Source organism: Mangifera indica, chromosome 1, assembly GCF_011075055.1.
Source record: "Mangifera indica cultivar Alphonso chromosome 1, CATAS_Mindica_2.1, whole genome shotgun sequence".
NCBI classification, from domain to species: Eukaryota; Viridiplantae; Streptophyta; class Magnoliopsida; order Sapindales; family Anacardiaceae; genus Mangifera; species Mangifera indica.
Genome location: NC_058137.1, coordinates 27,337,537 through 27,359,130, shown reverse-complemented (window position 1 = coordinate 27,359,130; position 21,594 = coordinate 27,337,537). Strand labels below are relative to the sequence as shown.

At 34.4% G+C, this 21,594-nt stretch overlaps 5 protein-coding genes across 7 annotated transcripts; 1 reads left to right on the top strand and 4 right to left on the bottom strand.

Annotated features, from left to right (window-relative positions):
• Nucleotides 1–327: 327 nt before the first annotated feature.
• On the bottom strand, nt 328–3,159 carry LOC123193721 (COBRA-like protein 10). Its single transcript, XM_044606841.1, has 2 exons — nt 2,547–3,159; nt 328–1,888 (listed from the first exon to the last, which is right to left on the bottom strand). Exons 1-2 carry the CDS (start codon nt 3,157–3,159, stop codon nt 471–473), a joined length of 2,031 nt encoding a protein of 676 aa, XP_044462776.1. The 3' UTR covers nt 328–470.
• A 1,455-nt stretch (nt 3,160–4,614) lies between these two features.
• On the bottom strand, nt 4,615–8,713 carry LOC123193862 (DDRGK domain-containing protein 1). 3 transcript variants are annotated; one of them, XM_044606936.1, is made up of 9 exons: nt 8,568–8,713; nt 8,300–8,418; nt 7,666–7,771; nt 6,851–6,957; nt 6,332–6,433; nt 6,073–6,234; nt 5,757–5,813; nt 5,444–5,480; nt 4,615–5,183 (listed from the first exon to the last, which is right to left on the bottom strand). In XM_044606936.1, the coding sequence occupies exons 2-9, from the start codon at nt 8,408–8,410 to the stop codon at nt 4,978–4,980; spliced, it is 888 nt and encodes a 295-aa protein (XP_044462871.1). In that variant the 5' UTR covers nt 8,411–8,418; nt 8,568–8,713; the 3' UTR covers nt 4,615–4,977. The 3 variants fall into 3 exon arrangements, with proteins under 3 accessions (XP_044462871.1, XP_044462876.1, XP_044462881.1); XM_044606941.1 differs by having other exon boundaries at nt 8,300–8,424; nt 8,568–8,706; XM_044606946.1 differs by lacking the exon at nt 8,300–8,418 and having other exon boundaries at nt 8,568–8,687.
• A 1,316-nt stretch (nt 8,714–10,029) lies between these two features.
• On the bottom strand, nt 10,030–11,774 carry LOC123225908 (thiamine thiazole synthase, chloroplastic-like). Its single transcript, XM_044650271.1, has 4 exons — nt 11,459–11,774; nt 11,174–11,354; nt 10,492–10,980; nt 10,030–10,419 (listed from the first exon to the last, which is right to left on the bottom strand). The coding sequence occupies exons 1-4, from the start codon at nt 11,689–11,691 to the stop codon at nt 10,258–10,260; spliced, it is 1,065 nt and encodes a 354-aa protein (XP_044506206.1). The 5' UTR covers nt 11,692–11,774; the 3' UTR covers nt 10,030–10,257.
• A 2,973-nt stretch (nt 11,775–14,747) lies between these two features.
• LOC123228635 (protein translation factor SUI1 homolog 2-like) lies at nt 14,748–16,787 on the bottom strand. The gene is made up of 5 exons (XM_044654080.1): nt 16,629–16,787; nt 16,285–16,364; nt 15,238–15,443; nt 15,102–15,155; nt 14,748–15,009 (listed from the first exon to the last, which is right to left on the bottom strand). Exons 2-5 carry the CDS (start codon nt 16,319–16,321, stop codon nt 14,965–14,967), a joined length of 342 nt encoding a protein of 113 aa, XP_044510015.1. The 5' UTR covers nt 16,322–16,364; nt 16,629–16,787; the 3' UTR covers nt 14,748–14,964.
• Nucleotides 16,788–18,913: 2,126 nt separating this feature from the next.
• LOC123195009 (2S albumin seed storage protein-like) lies at nt 18,914–19,574 on the top strand. Its single transcript, XM_044608562.1, has one exon. The coding sequence runs from the start codon at nt 18,960–18,962 to the stop codon at nt 19,374–19,376; it is 417 nt and encodes a 138-aa protein (XP_044464497.1). The 5' UTR covers nt 18,914–18,959; the 3' UTR covers nt 19,377–19,574.
• The last annotated feature ends 2,020 nt before the right edge of the window (nt 19,575–21,594 follow it).

Genomic DNA, 21,594 nt, shown 5'->3' with positions numbered 1-21,594 from the left:
TTGCAAGTCTTTGACTCGTTCAAGAGGTCCAGGTTCTAAATTAACACAAAATAAAATTAATTAATATCTGTAGACAGTGAGACTATATTTTGAATGGTATTGTAATATTTGGAACCTTCATGAAATATGAAAGTTTATATTGTGTGGAATAAAGGTTCCAAGGAGGATAATGATGGAGATGGGAATGGAATGAATAAACAAAACATCACTAAGTATTCAAAATGCATCAAAATACATAGAAAAAAAAAAAAATGTCTGCTTCAGCCTTTACAATCCTTGCACTGCCTTTGAAATTTAACTAACAAGATCAACACCTTGTACGTGGGAATTAAAGCAGTGCTTAGTTAAAATTTTTCCATGATAGAGTGCTCTAATTGCTTAAATAATTTAAATACAAGTAATTGAAATCTTACCAACTTCCTACAGAACAGACTTACAAGAAGACAAAATAACCCAAATGGGTGCCAGTTTTAATGGAATTGATCCTGCATCAACACGAAAGTCAGGACTCCGATGAGCATAACAAGCAAGAAATTCACAGGAGATTTATGCCCGGAATCTTTCTTAGGAAATTCTGCTGGAAGAGCACATTCTTCTCCATTGAAGAACACCTTAGCAGGAAACCCATCACCCCTCGGAATTTTTATTTTTGGTGTTTGTTTCTTGGTGAATGAAATCACAGATTGCTGTTTTCCTGGCACTCTTGGTTCACCTCTTTTAGAACCGTTTGTCTCTGCCACCAAGTAATTTAGACCTTTTAACCCTTGGAAGAAAATGGTTTTATTTACTTGAGGCAACTTTGTCCCATTGAATGAATACACTTTTTCAAAACCTGCATAAGCCTTGTCCATTTTCACTGCTGCAAACCAATCCTCAAATGTGTCAGCACCCCAATTGAAGATGGTAACTCTGGCTGACCATCCTTCTTTATAATCACTATTGACGTGCCAATGAACACTCACTCCACAGTTGTCAGGACATGGCATTGGCCTAGGAACACGCTTATGATTGATACTAGCCCAAGCTTTAGCTTGGAGAGTCCTATTTTCGAAAGGCACAAGTTGAGCCTCTGCAGGAAGGAGCAAAGCTTTAGCCTTGGGGTTGCATCTTTCAGTATTTGGACAACCACAAGCACAAGTTTGGCAAGGAATGATAGAGTCATTATAATAGGCAGAGAATGAAACACAGCACCGAGCTTTATGTTTCTCAGGCTTTGTAATGTTGCAAATGATTTGATAACTTGCCATTGCAGTAGTAATAGCTTGAAGTCCCGTGGGGTCAGGATATTCAGATGCTTCAACTCTTAGCGGAGCACCACACTTGTACGTGGGATTTACAATACCAGTGATTGCCCATTTCAGTGGGGGAAGAAGAGCAGTTCTGTTGTCATAAGGAGGCAACTTAAAAACCTGCATCTGAAAAACCGATTTTGACTCACTCGCATTCATCGTTTTTGGCAAAACACTACCATTCCTACAACAAAATGGTAACTTCCCAATTTTCTCATCATCTTTTCTATCAGCAGGCAAATCAGAAATGATAGGCTTCTTCTGACAATTCATGACAGTTGAGAAATCAAATTCCTTGTAATATTTCCCAGCAGGGCCATAAATGCAATCAGCAGCGCCCTTTTTGCGAGTGAAAGCTCCCCTCATGGTTGAAATGAACTCACCATGTTGCCATTCCCACGTCAAGTTCCAATGGTTAAGCCGGCCTAAAGGGTGGAGGTTGTCAATGGTAACTTCAGCAAGATAATTGTTGGCAGAGGCTTGAATTACATCAAACATTATAGAGAGATCTCCCTTCTGCCGTCGTGCATATTTGGTGGTTTTGGCTGGTGGCGCTTTGTATTTTGGATTCCTTTTACAGCAGACATGCATATAGCTCCCTGTACAATCAATCAAATTTCAGTATTGCTTAAAAATAATTCAACATTATATGCCCTCAATACGATAGCATTATAACAGAGTCAAGCCCAAATCTCTATTAATAAAAGTTTGATTCAAATAAAAATAGTGTGATTTAAATTTATTGAGCTAAGATTATAAGTAGGGGTAAATACAAACCAAGATGAGCCCGAATACCCTTTGGTTTGAGCTTGACTCGAATAAAAAATAGTTCAGTTTAAGTTCATTGAGTCAAAATTAAAAAAAGTTTGGGTTTTGTTTAAATAAAATGATTTAGTTCGAGTTTTACTCGAATTTATAATTTAAATTCATGGCTCATATGTATGGATTATATTCATAATTCAAATTCGTGACTCATTAATAAAAATACATCGTTTAACAATTACTTAACATTATTTCAATCAAGTCACAAGTCAAACTCTAATAGAATTAAGTCATTTACCCAACGCGTAAGTTAAAATAAACAAAACTCTTTCTAGGTCGAGTATGACTTAGTTTTAAAATGAGTCAGAACCTCCCAATTCGAACTCAATTCAAATTCGATCTAAAAAACTAGAACCGAACTGAACCAAATCAAGTCAACTTTCGAGTCCGACCCAACCTGGTTCGGATCCAATCCAAGCTGTTAATTATGATTACCTTTTCTGGTTGCGCCAGGACAAGCAAATCCATCGTTCATGAGCTTAAGGCTCTTTGGCATTGGGACACCCGGTGGCCTAACTCCGAATTGGGTGCCTTTGATTTCAATCTTAGCGGAAATCTGAGAATAATCACCGGCGGTATCGATGGAGGTTTTCAAATCCGCCATTGGGTTGCCCACAAAGGTGGTTCCATTCCCAACCGGCGTAGGAAAATCAGAACCGTCGATAATGGTGGCTCCGGTAGCCGACACCAAAATCTCTTTGTGCTGAAACCCCACAAACATTTTCCACGCTTTAAGCTCCTCAGTGCCAGCATTCACAATACTCGCAATGGCCTTAAACGCCCAAGCTTGTTTGGCTGCATCCTTGAGGAAAGGTAATTCCTTTTCTCGTCCAGTCAAACTGTACGTCAAGAAGATCCCATTACATTCGTCTTGACCTGGTGGTGGAGCCGGGGCAGCATCCTCGCCGCCATCATTGTAATCATCTCCACCATCCTGGCCATTATTTACATCCAACAAAAGCGCAATACAAACAAGAAATAAAACACAACGAAGCAATGGCGGTGGTGACAGTATTCGTTTCAAGCTTATCATCCGAACTGTTCTCATTGTATTAAAAACCAAAGCTCGACAGAAACAGAAGATGCAGGTGATTGTAAAGAGAATAACTGGAAGTTCAATGGATAATTGCAATGCAGGCGCCGCAAGAGAATTTTCTGGCGGCAAGGGAGAGAAGGGGAATGGGAGGGAAACGCATGAAAGTTAGAAAAGGAAAGACATAGTAAGAGAAAAGTCAAGCTGAATTCTATTCCTCTAATTTGTGCTGCTTCTTCGGATTTTTGTTCAGAAAATGAACAAGATCGTACGCAGTTTGATTCTATGGCGCTGCATGCATGCTATTTTTGGATTTCCACGTAAATATTGACGCCCAATTTCTACCTCTAATTGTTGAGTTGAGTGTAAAAATTATGCGACAAATGTATTATAGTTTTTAACTTATTTTGTGGTTGACAAATTGTCATGCCCAGATGCCTCAACTTTCCTACAAATTATCCTTCATTTCTATTAAATCACTGATGGCCATTGCAATCGGTCACAAGCTTAAATATTATAAAATGCTTTTGCCATTATGGAGTACATTTTATTGTATATTTTCCCAACATAAGCTTTAGTCCGAAAAAACTTTTTTCAAGTGATGATGACGTAAATAATATTTTCATATTGAAAATAAAATTTCGTTAACCAAAAAAATTCTAATATAATATCCAAAAGCTAAATTATTTTATTATTTTTATCTATTTAATTTTATAAAATGATTTTATTATTCCATTGTAACAAAAATTAGTATATATATTATTTACGTTAACACATTTTCTTTTTTCTCTTAACTTTCACTTTCTTTTTTAGCAATCTCAGACATTGGTTTAACTTTCACACCCGCTCTTAACACCAATTTTGTCACATTTGATTCTTTCCAATGTCGATCCTATTTTTATAACTCATTCTCCTCTCATGAAAGTTTTAATGACTTATTTTATGTGTTAGTCTTTCCTTTTCTAATTTCATCTAACGTTGATTACAATTTTCGACAAGTCATCTTACCAATCTCACCCTTTCACGCTCTATCCATCATTAACTTTATCATTAGTTACTCTCTTATCATCTACACTCCAAACATGACAATGCAGCTATCACATTATCTACTCTCCCTTAACAACATGACTCAATCTCTCTCAATTTTTTGTTAAACCTCTCCATCACACGACCTGTCATTCTCAACATCTTGTAAGTCATGGTTAAAAAGGTGATGGTAATATTTCAATTAAAATGATAACTAGGGTTTCAAGAACTAAATTATGAATGTTCAAATCTATTTGAAAATTAAAAAAAAAATTAAACAATCATGTTTAAAACATTAAAGTGAAATATGTAAATTTGTTAGTTTTTTATTTTTTACTTTTATTAATAAAATTACTATTTTACCCTTAAAACATTAGTTCTTAAATATAATTTAATTTAATTTTGAATGAAAATTTATAGTTTATACCATAAAAGGCTAAAAAGTGTTTTTGAATCAAACATCTATATTGCGAAATAAACCACTAATGTTTCCATGTTACATGTTCCCAAAAGTTACCTCCAGATCATATTCTAATACATTTGAAGGAAGAAGAAATTATATACCCTCACAAGTATTCACGTTACATTCAGCATACATACTAATCAAGCTCTGCTCCTGGATCTAATTTCTTGTTAATCACATGCATTATACAATGCTCAAACAACACTATTGTAAATCTTCAAAAATAGTTTTTGCCCCAATGATCCTAATTTTTGTAGTGCATCATCAGACTCAGGCCAAAATCTTATCCTGCCATATCTTCACTGCCTCTTTGTTTTTCGACAGAAGTAAGAGAGTACATCAAGTCAAGCAACAGTAATCTCCTCCACACTGCTCAGGTCCTCAACAAACTCTGCTTTTGACTCCAAATCAATGAATTGGTTGGACTTACTAGCTAGGTGAGAGATGCTAACCCTTCCCTGACGCTTGATGTAATCTGCAACAGCTTTCATCTCTTCCAGTGAGATGTATATGTATTTACCTCTATCATCCATCACACCAGAAAGCCGCCCTAATCAATCAAAAAATCCAACATTAAGTTACTTGGCAAGCCCCACAGCAAACTTTAAACTGAATGATAGAATTGCTCTACATCGGCAATGAAAAGGTAAATGCATTATTAAATTGTGCGATATAATATTTCAGCACCAAAGAGCTTTGAAACATATAGGAGAAAAAAGTGGTCTATAACTGTGAACACTGCAACAAAGTGTCATCAATTAGTAAAAGCTATATATTCAATACAAAAAAAGGATATGGAAGATTACATACCCTCGCTTTCCAGTGAAGTAATCCTATTGATACATTCCTGCATCAACCAATATTCATATTGTGATATTAGGGTCATGAAATATCATGAAACGTAGTAATTACAAATCCTTATGGCATAAACTATTACATTTTTTTGACAGACAGATGCATTCATACAGCAAAAAATACAAAAAATAGCAGGATCATAAACTCATTGATCAGATAACAAATTAAATTAAATACATGCACTGCTATTCACAACTTGAGAACGTAATCAATTACTGCAACCACAGGGTTATAAATATGAAAATAAATAAAATGGTTAAGCATTTACCTGGGTTCGTAACTTAAATTCAGCAGCAAGATCTTCTAAAGGAACACATTTGTGTTTCTGAAAGATCCCATTAGGAAGGAAAATGAATTAGCACCAAAACAATCACATAGGTTTAAACCTCACTACAACCATTAGCATATATGTATTCCATACATTCTAAAATACTTTCATCTTCAAAGGTTCATATGATAAAAAGGCGGAAAAATTGGCAATGATGTTAATTGCAATTGTAGGCTCTGAGAATTACCAACAGGTAAACTTCAAACATATTTCAAAGAATGAACTCCCTGAAAATAAGAGCAGAACTAAGCATTACCTTTATGTACTCAACAAAGTCAGAAAGCAAGTCCTGTTTGCCATCTTGCAATTCGTTTTCTGTAGTTCCTTCAGCATCAACTGAAAATTCTCCTTTCCATTTCTCAAACTCTAATGTAGCTGCTTCCTCCTCCCTGGCTTTCTGAGCCTTGGCTTCTTCTTCCTGTATAACCAACAGCCTAATTGTTTATCCAGAAGGGCAACCATCTAACCATAGATAAATCTAAACTACCAAGAAAAAATTAAAGTGATCTACCCACCAATGCATGCTCCTGTGCTTCATGCTCCTCATCCTTCCTCCTTCGCATTTCTGCATAGCGGTCTTGCTTTAACTTCCTTGACTCGCGTGCAGCTTCTTCAGCCTTTGCAATGATCATATATGCACAGTAAACCACAAATACAAAAACAAAAATGGCAAAGAAGTAACCAAAAAAAGAGTAGATGAACACAAAGACCAGATAAATAGGCCAAAGGAATCTCTATTTCCAAAAGTACTCAATTGTTTATTTCTTTATTGAAATCTGACTTGAGAATGAGATTGTTACTCAAAATATTCTTGTTTTAATGAGAACTTCACTATTGCAAAGAGGAAAGATTTTCTTTAAGAAAACTAAATGTTTATATCAGAATTTCATCAAATATTTTAGGTTCAATATAGGTTTGTGGCAAGACAGCCTTCCTATTATCCAAAGTAAAGTTCTTTTTTCTCTCCAGTAAGAATATAACAAGTAATTTAAGACACGATACCATGAAAATATAATTACACATATATATTGCACCTGTCTTTGTGCTTCTCGCTCTTGCCGTTTCCTCTCCTTCTTTGTTGATGCTTTGGCCTCATAATTTTCATCCTCTACAGCTTCATCATCACTTCCCTGAACAGTTTCTGTGGTCACATGTATAATAAAATTACAATGCTCAGTAAACCACCAGTTTCCTATATTACATATGGTACTCAAGTGAAGAGTACAAAAGACAAGGAAAAAAAATGGAGTACAGCAAGGACACCATTAAATTACGAATCAAAAACACATATAAGATGTAGCAGCGTCTAATTTGTGTAGAGCAGAAATAATGAAATAATGCTATGACATCAAAATTTCTGTTATGTTGAAATTTACATCAATTTTTCTTATAGTGAAAGAAAATGGATTTATTCATCTCAAAATCAAAGATTACATGTCCAGAACTAACTCAAGCTATTGATGACAATGCTAAACTATCCCAAGGCTCCTTCAAGAACCAATCACCTCTAGCCCCACCCATCACACTCATATTATTGGCAATGTATCATCCAATCTCTGCTAATCAAAATCCCTTTTGCCAATTCCTAGATGAGTAAACTAAAGAATCAAATTTACCCTGGACTAAGTATCTAAAAACCTTTCAATTATACAGCAATCTCTGACAAACTCTAACTGCATGTCTTAATTTCATACTTCATAATTACACTATCCAGAAACACAACACTCTACTCTAAATGAGTCCAATCTAAATTTAGGAAATTTCACCCTCAGGTGCATGCAGAAACCACAATAATCATAATGAAGAGAGGAAACAAAAAACAACTTATACAAAACAGAAAGCCAAGGACCTTCTACAGCTGCAGCTCTAGCTGATGATGTGCTAGCACCAGCAGCAGGTCTTCTACGCATTCGACGAGCACCAGTTGCACGTACCACAGTTTCCCTCTGGGGAACCTGTAACCCATTCCACACATTTAGAAACCTAGTCCATCCCCATTCAACAACGTTCTACAAAATGAAAAAAAAAACAGGCTCACAGCATTCTATGATAATGAAAACAAGTACAGGCTTGTAGTTTCTAGTGAAAAGTACATCAGAACACAGACTTGGTAACTCAGATAATTTTACCACATCCCCAACCTTGCCTTCCAAGAACTGTCTGTGAAACACACTGCCAAACAAGATTCACATCAAAGACCAATCCTGCTCTTCGTGCTTAGGAAACAGATTAAATCTTAAAAAGGCTTAATCATTATCATTTCCTTTCTTTTTAACTCAAGTTCAATTTGGGAAGAAGGAATCTAATTGGCAAACAAGGGTTTCCCAAAATTTCGAAATCAAACCTTGTGCCAAGAATCCACATGGCTGAACTAAACTGAATATAGCATTAATCAACATATAAAATTGGCAGTAGAATGAAAAAAATAAATCCCCAAATTCCAATTGGCTTTTAAAGTAACACAAGTAGATGATTCTACAGACCTCCTCTTGTTGTCGCTCTTCTCCAGAAATTGAGCGGCGTTTCCACAAATACAAAGGAATTAAAGCAAGAACAAGCAGCATAGACACAATCGCAACTAACAATTCGTCCATCTTTCACTCTGCCACTTATCACAATACCGCAAATATACAAAATCAAATCACACAATTTATTATTATTGTTAAAGAACAAGTTGATTAAGATGTTAATTTTTCACGGGAAACAAACAGAGAAATTAGGGTCAGAGTGTACGAAAAATCAGGAAAATACCTTGAGTTAAACGGCGACGTGCTAGTGATCTCTTGAAGACCAGGAGTTTTTCCCTCAAGTCCGAAAGATTATCTTCGAACCGAGCTCAGCTGAAACATTTTTTAGTTAAAGAAGGTCAAACTTTAATTAAGGGAAAACAATTATCATTTTTTTTATTCTTCCCCCTTTTTTTTTAATTTTTTCTATTCAAATTTTCACAAAGCATATTATAATTTTAAAATATATGAGATATTAATAAAATTATTTAAACTTTTTTAAAAATTCAAAATAAATTTTAAGATATTTTTAAAATTTTAAAGAAACTTTTTTATAGTTTTAAAAATAATAATTATATCTTAAGAACGTTTTAAAAATAATTAAAATTTTGAAATTTTAACAAAAATTTAAATTTATTTGTAATTTAATATTTATATAAAATATTAATGGTAGTTTTACAATTTTAATATAATAATAAAACACATTTAAAGGAAAAATTAATAAATTCATCAATAAAAATAGATAATAGTTAGAATTTTAATTTTTTGAAATTTAAAAGATGAAAAATTGTTATTTCATCTAACTATGAGTAGGAAATAGTTATTTGGCCTTAACATAAATAACAAGATTAACCAAACTATCTATAATAAATTTATTAATAATATTTTATATATTAATAAAATAGTTATTAGTATGATAATCAGTTAATAATATTATAATAATTTTAAATTAAAAATAAAATAAATATTAAATTATCTAATCATATGATAATATATTAATATTATAATAATATTATGTACACTAAATCTTGAATACTTAATTAAATATATAAACAATATGTTATCACGTAAATAAATATTATTTTATTTTTAAATTAAAATTACTAAATTAAATAATAACATATCATTTAATCGCTAATTAAATACTCAAAATTTAATATATATAATTTAATTGACATCATTGATATGTGTTAATACCATTTTTATTTATTAGTATATATAATATTAGGCATCATTATTAGGAAAAAAAATTCTTTTTTGGGGTAATTTTTATGTACTAAGATTTTCTATGGAAGATAATATAGTTTATGGTTGTGTTTATAAGTATTTTTAGTAATTTATTGATAATTATTTATAAGTAAAAAAAGTGTTTTAGGTAATTATTAAGAGTTTCTATGTGAAATATTATAATTTATTATTGTTTTACAAGTATTTTTAGTAATTTTTCACATTTATTTATAATTATTAAGTACTTTTATAAAACCGTATGAAATTCGAACAATTGTCACATTAAACCCTTTCGAATCTGTATTATTCAAATCGAACTCAAGTTAATATCATTGGTTTTGCAATTCATAAGTTCATATGGTTAGGTTTTTTTTTTTTTTTTGGTCTTTTAAAGTGATTTTTCCAATTAAATAGCCAAAAAATTCATTGCCCCAGAAATGAAATCCGAAATTCATCCCAAAAGTAAAGAAGATAAAAGGTTGTAAAGCCAGGAAAATGGTAAAGATAACGAAGTCTTTACCACCATAAATCCAACAGTTCTTACAGAGAAAAACAGGAGGAGGGATAAACAGATACCCTTCCCATTATTAGCAAAAACTACTGAATGATGTGACTACATGATAATCATAATCTCCAGAGCTCGCCATTCTAACCGAGAAATTGTAACTGTTTACTGGTTTGTTTGCAAAATGTTTGCTACAACCAGATTAAGCATCGGCAATGTCAGTAGATTCGGCCGCGGCTAAGATCATCTCTGGTTGAATGCTTCGCACATATGTTCCATCCAATGCATTGGGCTGTCCCAACGCCTTCAATGCCAAGTGAGCCGCCTTCTGCCCTGATATCATCATCGCCCCAAATGTCGGCCCCTGTATCAAGAAGACAACAGTCAATGCTTCAACATTCTCGATTCAAAGATACAAGTTATTAACTGATTATACCATTCTGGGAGCTCCATCAATCTCAGCAACTTCCATGCCAGTGACAATCATTCCAGGCACAATCTCCCTGGTCAATCTCACAATAGCATCCTCAGCGGTGTTCATGTCAAGGGCCTTCATGCCAGGCACGTTCTTGATCATTCCAATGCTCTTCAACCTCTTCACACCGGTGGCACCAAAAGGTCCGTCGTGGCCACATGAGCTCACCACAACCTTGGCCTCCATCACATTGGGGTCCATGCAAGATTGTGTGTCATGGTTCATGGACACAAGTGCCCAGTTGGTCACCACACCACCCACTCTGTTTCCTTTCACTATCAAGTCCTCGGCCGCCACCGCATTGAAGAGCTTCACATTCGGGCGAGCCAAGAGCTTGCTCATGATGGTAGAGGTGAAAAGAGCAGCATGCTTGATCACAACATAGTTGTCTTGCTCATCGTAGTCAATGCCCAACTCATCAAGGAAAAGGTGAGCTGGTTTGCGCACGACCTGTAAAAAATACAAGCAATTTATTCAAAGTTTTGGTTAGATAGACATAAATACTATGCAAATGAACGGATTTCATTTCTGATTTTGCAAAAGAAATTAAAAATATTAAATAAAATCCGAAATCTTCTTTTGACCACTATCAAACAGAAATGGATTATTAACCCGTCTTAGAACTGGAGCAAATATTATTTACCATGGCGGAGAAGAGCTGTCCACCGAGCCACGCGCCACCACCAGGGCTAACAGATTGCTCAATAATAGCAACCTGGATGTTAGGATTCTTGCTAAGCTCATATGCACAGGTGAGCCCAGCAGAGCCAGCACCGACCACCACCACATCAGTGTCAGCATGTGTGATCATGTCCATCATATACCTGCAAAACATACAAAAAAAAAAAAAAAGGAATCTTTAGCCCACATCAAAACTCAGGTTTCGATTTGTATTAATCGTATAACTTGGGGAGTGTGCTATGACTACCTGCGTGTCATTTCACGGGATACAATAGACTCCTTGATGGGGTCGAACTTGAAAGCGTTCAAATCATAGGGAGGATTAGAAGAGGCAGAAACTGAGAAGTTTCTGGTGGAACCTTTGGTGGGTTGAGGAAGAAAAGATGGCGGTGGTGAGACGGCAGTGCCGTGAAAGGAGGAATTAAAGAGCTTTGTTGATGCGAGAGGTAAAGTGAAGGCGGTTGACGCCATGGCTGCCATGATTTTGCCGATCAATCTGAAACGAAACGACGCGGCGTTTTGAGAACAGAGAAGAGCGTTGGCGTTTTTTATGCTCAGAGTGGTGAAGGTGAAGAGGGTTTATAGGGGAGACGAAGGTGGTGAAAGAAAAAATCTGACGACACGTGGCAATAGAATGGAAAATGAAAGGCTTAGATTCAGTTGAATTCCTGAAAAGTTATAAAATGAAATATATTTTATTTATTTTTTATTTATTAATCCAATTAATAATTTCCAGCGAATATAGCAATTACAGGAGGTGGAGTTCTGAATTTTGAACTGCCAAGTGTCAAATTTATTACATTGCCTTTTCGAGAAAATTTTTACTAAAAATTTCATTCTACAAATTTAAAGGAGAATCTGGACTTATTTTATTTTGACGATGGCACGTGTCACGAGCTTATTCCCAATCCTATCTGTAAACGGTGCAAGTGGCATTCATGAAGGAGAGGGAAGTGAGTTGCCCTCACTGAGTGGTCAGTCATGCAGAGCGAGTTGTGAGTTGTGGATTTGTGACCTCATGGTTAGGATGGGTCTGGGTCTGGGTTTGGGCTTGGGTTGGGTCAGTGTCTGACTCAGCTTTTGTCATGAAGGGGGCTGAAGTGCTTCTTTTGTTATGTCTAACCAATGACAAGGACTCAAAAGTGTTGACATAATATCTTGCGGTTTAATTCATTTTAGTCCCCGTAGTATTCCTAGATTTTTTGTAGGCAGATCTTTTCAAAATAGTAAAGAACACCACCAAATTTAGTTATTTCTAACTCAATGGTAGGCAAGGGAGCAGAAGGAGACTAAATACCCTAACTCTTATTCCCGTCCCCATCCTCATTGAAAGAACATCTTTTTTTGTCTCTATCCCATCTCGATACAAAGATAATAGAGAATTTTTATTTTCTTTTTATGAGAAAAATGTATTTCATCTTTTTCTCTCTATTTCAGTAGAAAAAATTATCATTCTTTTACTTTTTCTATCTTTGTTAGAAAAACAATGAAATATTTATTATATATTATAAAGTATTTATAAAATTGTAATCAAAACTTTTAAGGGCATTTTAATATTTAAGAATTTAGAAAATAGGTAAGGAGATGGATAAGCTAAAAAGGAAACGGATCAAAGATAAATCTATTCCATAAAATGAACGTGAAACTTTGGAACGTAGACATTTTGAGTGGCCGTCCTCGTATCATAAAATGGACTTATGATGTTACAATTTGCAAAAATAAAATAAGAAATAAAAAAATCACAATATAAAATATCTAGAAAAACCTTTTTCTTTATTTAAAAGGTAGGTCCCTCGGATGAAAACAAATTTATAAAGCATTGAAGGGGAAAACAGGATTATTTATACGTTACATTCAACTGCAAATTTATTAGGTAATGCTTTTCACTACCAAATAAAGCCTAATATTATTTATTCACGCACCTCTAAAATTGTATTTAAAGGAATCAAATACAATTTAAAAAAAAAAAATTATTTTATAATGTTTAATTGAAATTACAAAGGCAATTACTTTGAGTAAAGAAATGCATTTTTGTTTTTTTATAGTAAACCCTGTGTTTTTTTGCTATTTTAATTATGAAAAAAAAAAGAAGCTATTAATCTTTGTTAGTAGAATAAATGGGCCAGGTGTGACCCAAGATCCTTATGGGCCTTTGAGCCCATTATAATTTTTTTAATTTTATATATATATAAAAGTACACTAAACTTTAATAGGCATAAATTCAAATGGGGTAGGCTTGTTAATGATTGTAAGTTATCGGATATATTTAGTCTAGGGAAAGCTGAAATTTGTAACATTCTGCTGACTATATTAAAGACCAAACAGAGAAGCAATATTGATATTAGGAAAACAAGACAAAAGAGAGAAGCATACTAGCAGAGTCCACAAAAGCATCATCAGAAGAAGAAGAGTGTTCCAAGTCACTAATTTTCTGAACAAGGAAAGAGATCTTCAAAGGATAACTCTTGTTCTTGTTAAGTCTCTCTGGCTTTCCCAAAGGGCTATAATTATTGTTACTTCTTTTAATTTAAGGTGAAAGCACCTGTATCTTTTCCATGGAATTATACTCTCCCACAGATATGCGCTACTTCAGACAAACGGAAAAGCTTGATTCTTCATCTACCATATCGTCTCCACACCTAGCAACTAAAAGACTGCAAGAAGAAGGGTAAAAAATGTGGAGCTGAAGTAACAACTGGGGCCTTCTCAAGATTCTTCCAGCTAGATTGCCGAAGAAAAACTAATCCAATAAGAGCTGTTTGAACAAGAATTTGATTTAGAAACAGCTGAGTCAAGTCAATAATCGGGTTAGTTTTCATAAAATGAATTAAATACAAACCAATCCAAATATTCAACTTTAAATTGACTCAAGTAAATACACCGTTAAACCATCTTTAAGCCAAATACAAATCTCAACTTTTCTATCTCAAACTAACTTTTTCAAATTTGAATCAATCTCGAGTTAATCTCGAGTTAATCCTTGTTTAAGAGAGATCTTACCAAGTTCCAGTAGTCCCCAGATTATACAGTACAAACTAATTTTGTGTTAGAACTCTCTTGTTTCTCAAATTTGAGGACCCGCTTGTTGAACATGCTCACAAAGCAGACAGTGAAACAACTGCTAAACTATATAACATGGGCCCATCAAGATGTTGCTTAGATTATACACGTTTTGCTCAATTATAAATATCCCATTATCAATGAGCAATCGACAAAACCTACAGAAGTTGGGCCAACTATAGCTGATTGTAATTATGGTAGGCGAAGCGGACAAGTATTCTTTTGCCTTTAGTTAAAGCATGTGACAAAACTCACTGATGTGCAATCCAGCCAGTAACAAAAGAACAAATAGAGAAGATAAAAGCTTACACCAACCGCCTGATCCTTTTGGATAGATAAAGCAAAACAAAGGAACAGCAAAACTTGACTTAGGTTATCTTCTGAACATGTAGAACATTAGGGGCTGATCTAGTTTTCAAATACTTCCCAGAAAAGCACATATAGAGAGGTTGTACAATATGGATATCGACAACTAGTTGGCGGGGGAAAGCAAACTGCATAACATTCCATTATCATTCCACATTACAGAATCCAAAGAACTAGAGAACACCAGTACCACAAAATGCATACATCATATCAAACGAACTGGGAAATGACCATGATATAATTGCACCAACATATAAGTAGTTTTTGATAGCATTTCTGCACTGACATTAGGGGCATGCAGTGTGCAGACAGTCAAGTTTCTGGGGCTTAGAAACCGTGGATTTTAATGTGCTCCTTCTTCACAATGCCAGCCTGCAACTCAGGAAGAAGGAACAATAGCGATCAAAATTAGATTAAGGCAAAAGCAGTGTGAAAGAATCATGAGGTGGAGAAATCAAATGTACCTGGACAAGGAAGGTTGACACATTCTTACGCTGGTCACCTTGGAGTTGAATAACCTATATATCAACAGATTTATGTCATCAAAGTTAACAATGGAAAAAAATAGTTGATTAAGCTAGGAATATCAAAGAAACGTACCTGTCCTAATTCAGGGTCCTGGACAACTGTACCATTGCAGCAGAACTCTTTCTTGAGGTCCTTGAGAATCTTGTTATAGCTGAAGTCTTTCTTCAACCCCTGGACAGTTGTCAAGCTTTTCCTACCATTCCTCTGCTGAATACGAATATGCACATACTCCTTTGTCCCAGCACCAGAGTCCTCAGCATTTGCATCAGCAAACGGATCTACCACCCAGACAAAACAGAGTAGTTAGCCTTTCCAACCAGAGCTCAAAAGCTCAGAGAGTGAAAAATAATTGAAAGAAGAAAGCAACAGGACAAGAACAGTATGATGAGGATAGAACAAATGTTTTTGTAACCAGATCAATCATTACTCCCAAATATTGTGCAAGTAATAATAAAAATTATTCACAAAAATAAAGATGTCTTGACATCTGAAAACTATCAACTATAAATTCCAAATAAAATGCCAGTTAAAGATTTACATTGACACACCTAAACAAAGTTTCTCTTCCTGACAAGCAGGCAAGGCTTTTAAATTAAGTTTCTACTTGGTATTGAATTAAAAAATAAAAAACTACAAATTTGCTGTATCACAGATATTGTATTAGAGTTTAAGAGCTAACTGAAAATTAAGTATAGAATGCTCACAACATATAAATGATTAAAAAAGATCAATATTCAATGATAACGATTTTAGCACTTAATCTTTCCAATACAAACTTGGAATTCTAACCCAAGAGTAAAATCATCGCATCAGAAATTTTAAAATTATTTAGTAACATATGAAATCGTACAAAACTCTTACGAATTATGATACTTTAATATGCTAATATCCTAGTGTAAGATAACACTGCAATCCAAAACCTACTATGCAGTCCTCTACTTTAATCCTATTCGAAATCTACACAAGGGCAGTTCATAAAATCCATCATGATCACGACCCAACTACACAGAAGCTTGCTTTTCATGCTAGAAATCAATAACTTCAAGAGTTTTAAATATGAAGATATTCGAACAACTTGAAAGTTAAATCAGTTGTAATATAATCTATAAAGAAGCTTACCAAAGGTAGTAGGAATCTGAATATCGGGATCAGACATGAAACTTGGCTGATGAAACGGGGCTAACAACCAGAACTCAAACCTACATAACAAAGACAACACATCAGAACCTTCTTAAATAATCAGGCTAATACATACAAAATTATAGTCTCAATTAATATCATAATTAAAGAATTGAAGTAATCCAAACCAGAGAAAACAACAATTAAAACCATAAAGATTGAGAATTTTTAACATAAAGATTAAAAAATCACGAAACAAGAAACCCTCAAATTTTCACACCAAAAGAAAATTTAAGAAAGAAAAAGAGATCTTCGCATCAGAAACTATTAGATTTGTTGATTACCTGATCCGAATATTAGGGTTTGAGGTTCGTGCGAGTCTGATCGATTAGATCAAAAGAAACCCTAAACCGGATAAGCCTAAGCCGATGTTTGGTGACACAGAAAAAATGAACGAAAGATCTGGAATTGGAATTATATTGAAGAAAATTTTCCAGGGTTAGGTAAGCTGATACTTATCAATACTCGCGAGAGTACCAACTTTAACTGTCTACGACCCTGCGCTACAGTAAGGTAACTAGGAAAAAGACAGGTGGCGGCTTATAGCAGCGAGTGTAGCGTCTGCCGACATGGGAGAGCTTGTGTTTAGGTAATTGATTGAAGGCTAGAATTGTCAGCTCAAGTTATTCGGTACGTATCAGGACGAATCTTTGTATTGGAGTAGAATTATAGCAACAAAGAAAAAGCCACATAGTTAACTTAAAAAGAGATTAAGGGTGGTGTTTGTGGTTAAATAATATAATTATTTATTTATTATTTTAAATTTAAAATCATTTTAATTATGATAAATATGTAATTTTTGATTGGGTATAAAATAATACATAAATAAAGATTTTTATTGTAAAAAAGATGTTTTATTATTTCTATAAATTATTAATGTATTTGGTTAAAGGTTTGTGTAAATAATTAAGATGTTCAATTTATAAGAATAAATTATTACAAGTAACATATGTTATCTCAAACATTACCAATAATAAATTATATATATGTTTGATTAAATTGATATATAAATAATTAATATATTTTGTTTTATAAAAATAATAAGAATATTGAAATATTATTTTATTGAAATACTCTTCAATCGCAACTAGTTGTGTGGAAAATTTGCAATAACTATTGTTTGTGCCTCAGACAATCACCACATGTGTGATGGTGGCTAAGGCTTGCTCCCCTACTCTTGATCGATGTTTTGGAAGCAACACTGTAGAGGGTTATCCGATTTAGAGGCAACTGTTTGCAAATTCAAAGTGTGCAAATTGTGGGTGCATGTAGTTAGGCAAGACAACAACTTTACTCTTGAGCTCTCACGCAAGTGGTGATGAGGTATGAGTATGATTATAGAGGTAGTAATTGCAGGTAAAATTGACAAATAAAACTTTTTATAACCATTTTTTCATATCGATCTCATATGATAGTGAGACTGGACAGTTGGAGAGGATAAAATAAAGAAGATCGAACCCAAATGTGGTCTTTTCAATGTAATGGATAATGATGTTACTATAATTCTTCTCATCTTGATCTTGCATGACAAAAAAACTAAACACTTACAAAAAACAGGCAATGACTTACAATCACAAATTAAATACATGAAGGTTACGTGGCTCTTTATTTTAATTGAAAATAAAAATATTTTTGTCTTAACACTTAATCACGTAATAATACATTATCTGTATATTAAAAATATGTACGCATAATATTACTCGAGTAACATTACAAAATACCAGAATTTCTACAAAATACCTACAAGGAAAAAAAAAAACCAGAATTTTTACAAAATACCTCACCAAAATCCAGGTGAAAAACCATCCAGACCTTCAAAAATAATTACATGAAACACAAACTCACTTTACAAAGACCGTTGGATGAGATTATCAAGAGCATTGGGAGTTGATTTCCTTCAAACCCTGAGAAAAAACGAATTGGAGAAGAGAAGAAAAGTGGAGACTCTCTTTTGTTATAGCAATAGGATGAGTTCTAACAAAGACATAACACCATCAATTTACAAAACTTTTCTGACTTGTACCTTGAGCAGTTAATTTTAACAGAACTTCTTCTCAGTAACACAATGGCTTCTCCCTTTATCACAGTACCAATGATATCAGGAGATTATCAGATAGGGATTATAATAGATGTTGCCAAATTAACTACAATATGCATTGGGAATTCATTGTAATTTAACTGATTAGATGATTGTAGTAACTTAATCACTCTGTGCAAACCAAATAATCCCCGAACTTAAATTACTGTACGTGTTATGCAGCAAGACATGGGTCATTTACATGAATTGACTGAAGTTGATGACGAGGAAGAACATGGCCTCTTAAGATTGGTCCCAAACAAATCTGCATGCACATATCGCCATAAACTATTCCGTTTGCTCTTTCATGAATCCTTTTGGAATTATTTGTAGATAAACTCTTATGAATAATAGAACAAATTGCATGGGAAAATTCTACGTGTGACCTTCATTCACAACCACCAAATGCTTGCAATGAACACTTGATCTTACACGTATCAACCATGCAAAACCCAAAATCTCCTATAAATACTTCATCATCCTACTCCAACTCTCACCATTCAAATACAAATATAACAATAATCCCCGACTAGCAGCAATGACAAAGCTCCCTCTCCTCCTATCTGCCTTCGCCGTCCTCCTCCTGCTGGCCAACGCTTCCATTTACCGCACCACTGTGGAGGTTGAAGAATCCTCAAGCCGTGGGCAGAGTTGCCAACGGCAGTTCGAAGAGCAGGACCGATTCAGGTACTGTCAAAGGTTCGTGCAACAGGAGATCCTGGGGAATGGACGCAGGAACCAGAAACAAGAAAATTTCAAGCAATGCTGCAAGGAGTTGCAGGAAGTAGACAGAAGGTGTCGGTGTCAGGGACTAGAGCAAATGGTGAGGCAGCAGCTGCAACAAGAACAACTCAGAGAAGAGGAAGTTAAGGAACTATATGAGACGGCCAGTGAATTGCCTCGCATGTGCAACATTTCACCCAGCCAGGGCTGCCAGTTCCACTCATCCTATTAGATTCACTTCCATGAACATGTTCATGAAGTGAAGAAATACTTGTAGAAGAATAAAGTTCACAACTCAGGCATTTTAGCTGGAGATTAAAGGGTGAATAAACAGTAGTAGAATCAGCACATTATCGTGTGTATGGATGAGTCGAGACAATGTAATCAATCGAATTTGTTTAATAAAAGTGCTGATTTAGTTTATCTTAAATTGATTCTTGTCGATTATACCCCAGTTTCTCAAACTTGTTGAACTTCAAAGGCATCATCTTCTATTGCCAATCAACATTTAAAACAATAACTCAAATTGCACATTTACCGAATTCGATCCCCTCTTCATGTGTCAAGACCTTTTGTTCCTATATTTAATGGGATCTCTTTACTCAAATCATTTTAAATTCGTTAAAAATAAAATTGAGATAATACTTTAACAATTGCCTTTGAGATATCTAATCCCATTCTTAATAATAGGTGAGTTATTATATTAATGCAAATCTTCTACATATTTTGAACAATAGCAAGACATTCTCCACTGCCAACGTAGAGCCGCTGTTTTCTTACATATTCTGACTTGCATCAAGTAATGTTTGATTTAACTTTACATGATTGATGGCCTCATAGTACATGTACTAGCTAGGGCCACTGACAAGGGTAAATTAGACTAAGGTGAATTAATTGGGTCTGTTTGACATGATTATTATGAATAAGTCTGATTAAAACAATGTTGTTCGTTGTTAGTTTAGATAGGGGCGAAGTGTGATGTTGTAAAGGATATTGTGAAGGTGCAAGAAAACTATAATAGGAATTTTGACGAGTTTATGGGTGTTTTGTTAAATCTTAAATTTTGATAAGTTTATGAGTGTTTTGTTAAACATGGGTGTTATAAGGGTGCACGAGGAGTGTACTGAGAATTTTGTGGGTTTTGAGAAAAAGTAATACATGTTGTAGTGTAAAAAGCCCTAGATGATTGTGATTACATGATTAAACCCTAACCCTAAATCTTAAGATTGCTCATCTTGGTTATGAGACTCTAAAAATTAAGGAGGCATATATTCCCTAAAGGTGATGTCAAACCTATTATAGGAGTGTAAAGCACTGTGTCTATTCTTCCCACACAGCTGACACACCACCTTGGGCTTAGTTAAATTCTTTCCTCTACTCCTACCTTGTCCAAAATTGTTACCACTGTAACCTATGAACCTTTGAAGTTGTTGACTGAAATTAGTATTTACTGGAACATTGCTATCAACATGAGCAAAGTAGGACATCATGTTCCCATTCCTATTTCCAACATTCGGTAATCCCTTCAACTATGTCACATTAATATAGTAGGAATTTAGTGTCTACCAAGGTAACCGACACACCAACAAAATCCAGTTTCGACAATATATGAACTACCATAGGATTAAACTCTGGTCCTAATCCATCAATAACAAAATTGATCAATTCTTTTTCAATATCAGAGTGATCACTATTTAACAAGGCATCATATATTTCTTTCATTCTATTTATGTACTCTATGAATAATTAGGTTCCCCTTTTTCATAGTTCGTAGCATCATTTTCAAGTTCATAACCATAACTTTTCATTTTGCTACCAAATAGTCCTTCAAATTTCAAAAGATGATTTACATTTAAATATGTGACTAAACATGGGCTCATTTATAGACGACAGTAACCAGCTCATCAATAGTCTATCATATTTCTTCCACACAGCAAATTGAGGATTAGTTTTCTTAATAGTTCTGGTCATATTCTCATTTTGTACTGTCAAGAAAGGCGATGACCATGAATGCTTCTCCAATTCATGAGCACCAACTGCCTGTGCACAATAGTATCTAGAGTTTCCTTATCACAGTTTGGGGTTTATTGCCTGTAGAATTGAGAAAGGAAACGTTCCGCGATATGTAGAAAAATGAGTGAACAAAGCCCCATCAGGACCAGTATTAAAAGTCCTGGAGGAATCTTGTATATTTGTGACGTTAGCCAAAAGATGGCTTTGATACTATGGAAAATGGCTTTGAGAGAAAAAAAAATTACATCTGAAAGGAGTCAAGGTTCGACTTTTGTTATGAAAAATTCAATAACTATTTAAACGGCGACACCGTTTTTCTTCACACATATCAAAAATTAAACGCACTGTTTGGTTCAGGTTTTATACTTTTTGACATACGCTGAGTAATTAACTAGAAGACGAGGTTATTATTATTCGATGAGGTGGTTCTGCATCTG

Bases quoted from the DNA above. Each gene is read 5' to 3' on its own strand.
- LOC123193721 (XM_044606841.1), bottom strand. From the start codon at position 3,159: ATGAGAACAGTTCGGATGATAAGCTTGAAACGAATACTGTCACCACCG. The intron at 1,889-2,546 runs GTAATCATAATT...TTGATTGTACAG, and splicing joins TCCTGGCGCAACCAGAAAAG to GGAGCTATATGCATGTCTGC.
- LOC123193862 (XM_044606936.1), bottom strand. From the start codon at position 8,410: ATGGACGAATTGTTAGTTGCGATTGTGTCTATGCTGCTTGTTCTTGCT. The intron at 6,434-6,850 runs GTGCAATATATA...ATCATTGCAAAG, and splicing joins AGCGAGAAGCACAAAGACAG to GCTGAAGAAGCTGCACGCGA. The intron at 6,235-6,331 runs GTGGGTAGATCA...TTGGTTATACAG, and splicing joins AAGCACAGGAGCATGCATTG to GAAGAAGAAGCCAAGGCTCA.
- LOC123225908 (XM_044650271.1), bottom strand. From the start codon at position 11,691: ATGGCAGCCATGGCGTCAACCGCCTTCACTTTACCTCTCGCATCAACA. The intron at 10,981-11,173 runs GTAAATAATATT...TATTTTTTACAG, and splicing joins GACAGCTCTTCTCCGCCATG to GTCGTGCGCAAACCAGCTCA. The intron at 10,420-10,491 runs GTATAATCAGTT...TTCTTGATACAG, and splicing joins TTGATGGAGCTCCCAGAATG to GGGCCGACATTTGGGGCGAT.
- LOC123228635 (XM_044654080.1), bottom strand. From the start codon at position 16,321: ATGTCTGATCCCGATATTCAGATTCCTACTACCTTTG. The intron at 15,156-15,237 runs GTACGTTTCTTT...GTTGATATATAG, and splicing joins AGGACCCTGAATTAGGACAG to GTTATTCAACTCCAAGGTGA. The intron at 15,010-15,101 runs GTACATTTGATT...CCTGAGTTGCAG, and splicing joins TGTCAACCTTCCTTGTCCAG to GCTGGCATTGTGAAGAAGGA.
- LOC123195009 (XM_044608562.1), top strand. From the start codon at position 18,960: ATGACAAAGCTCCCTCTCCTCCTATCTGCCTTCGCCGTCCTCCTCCTG.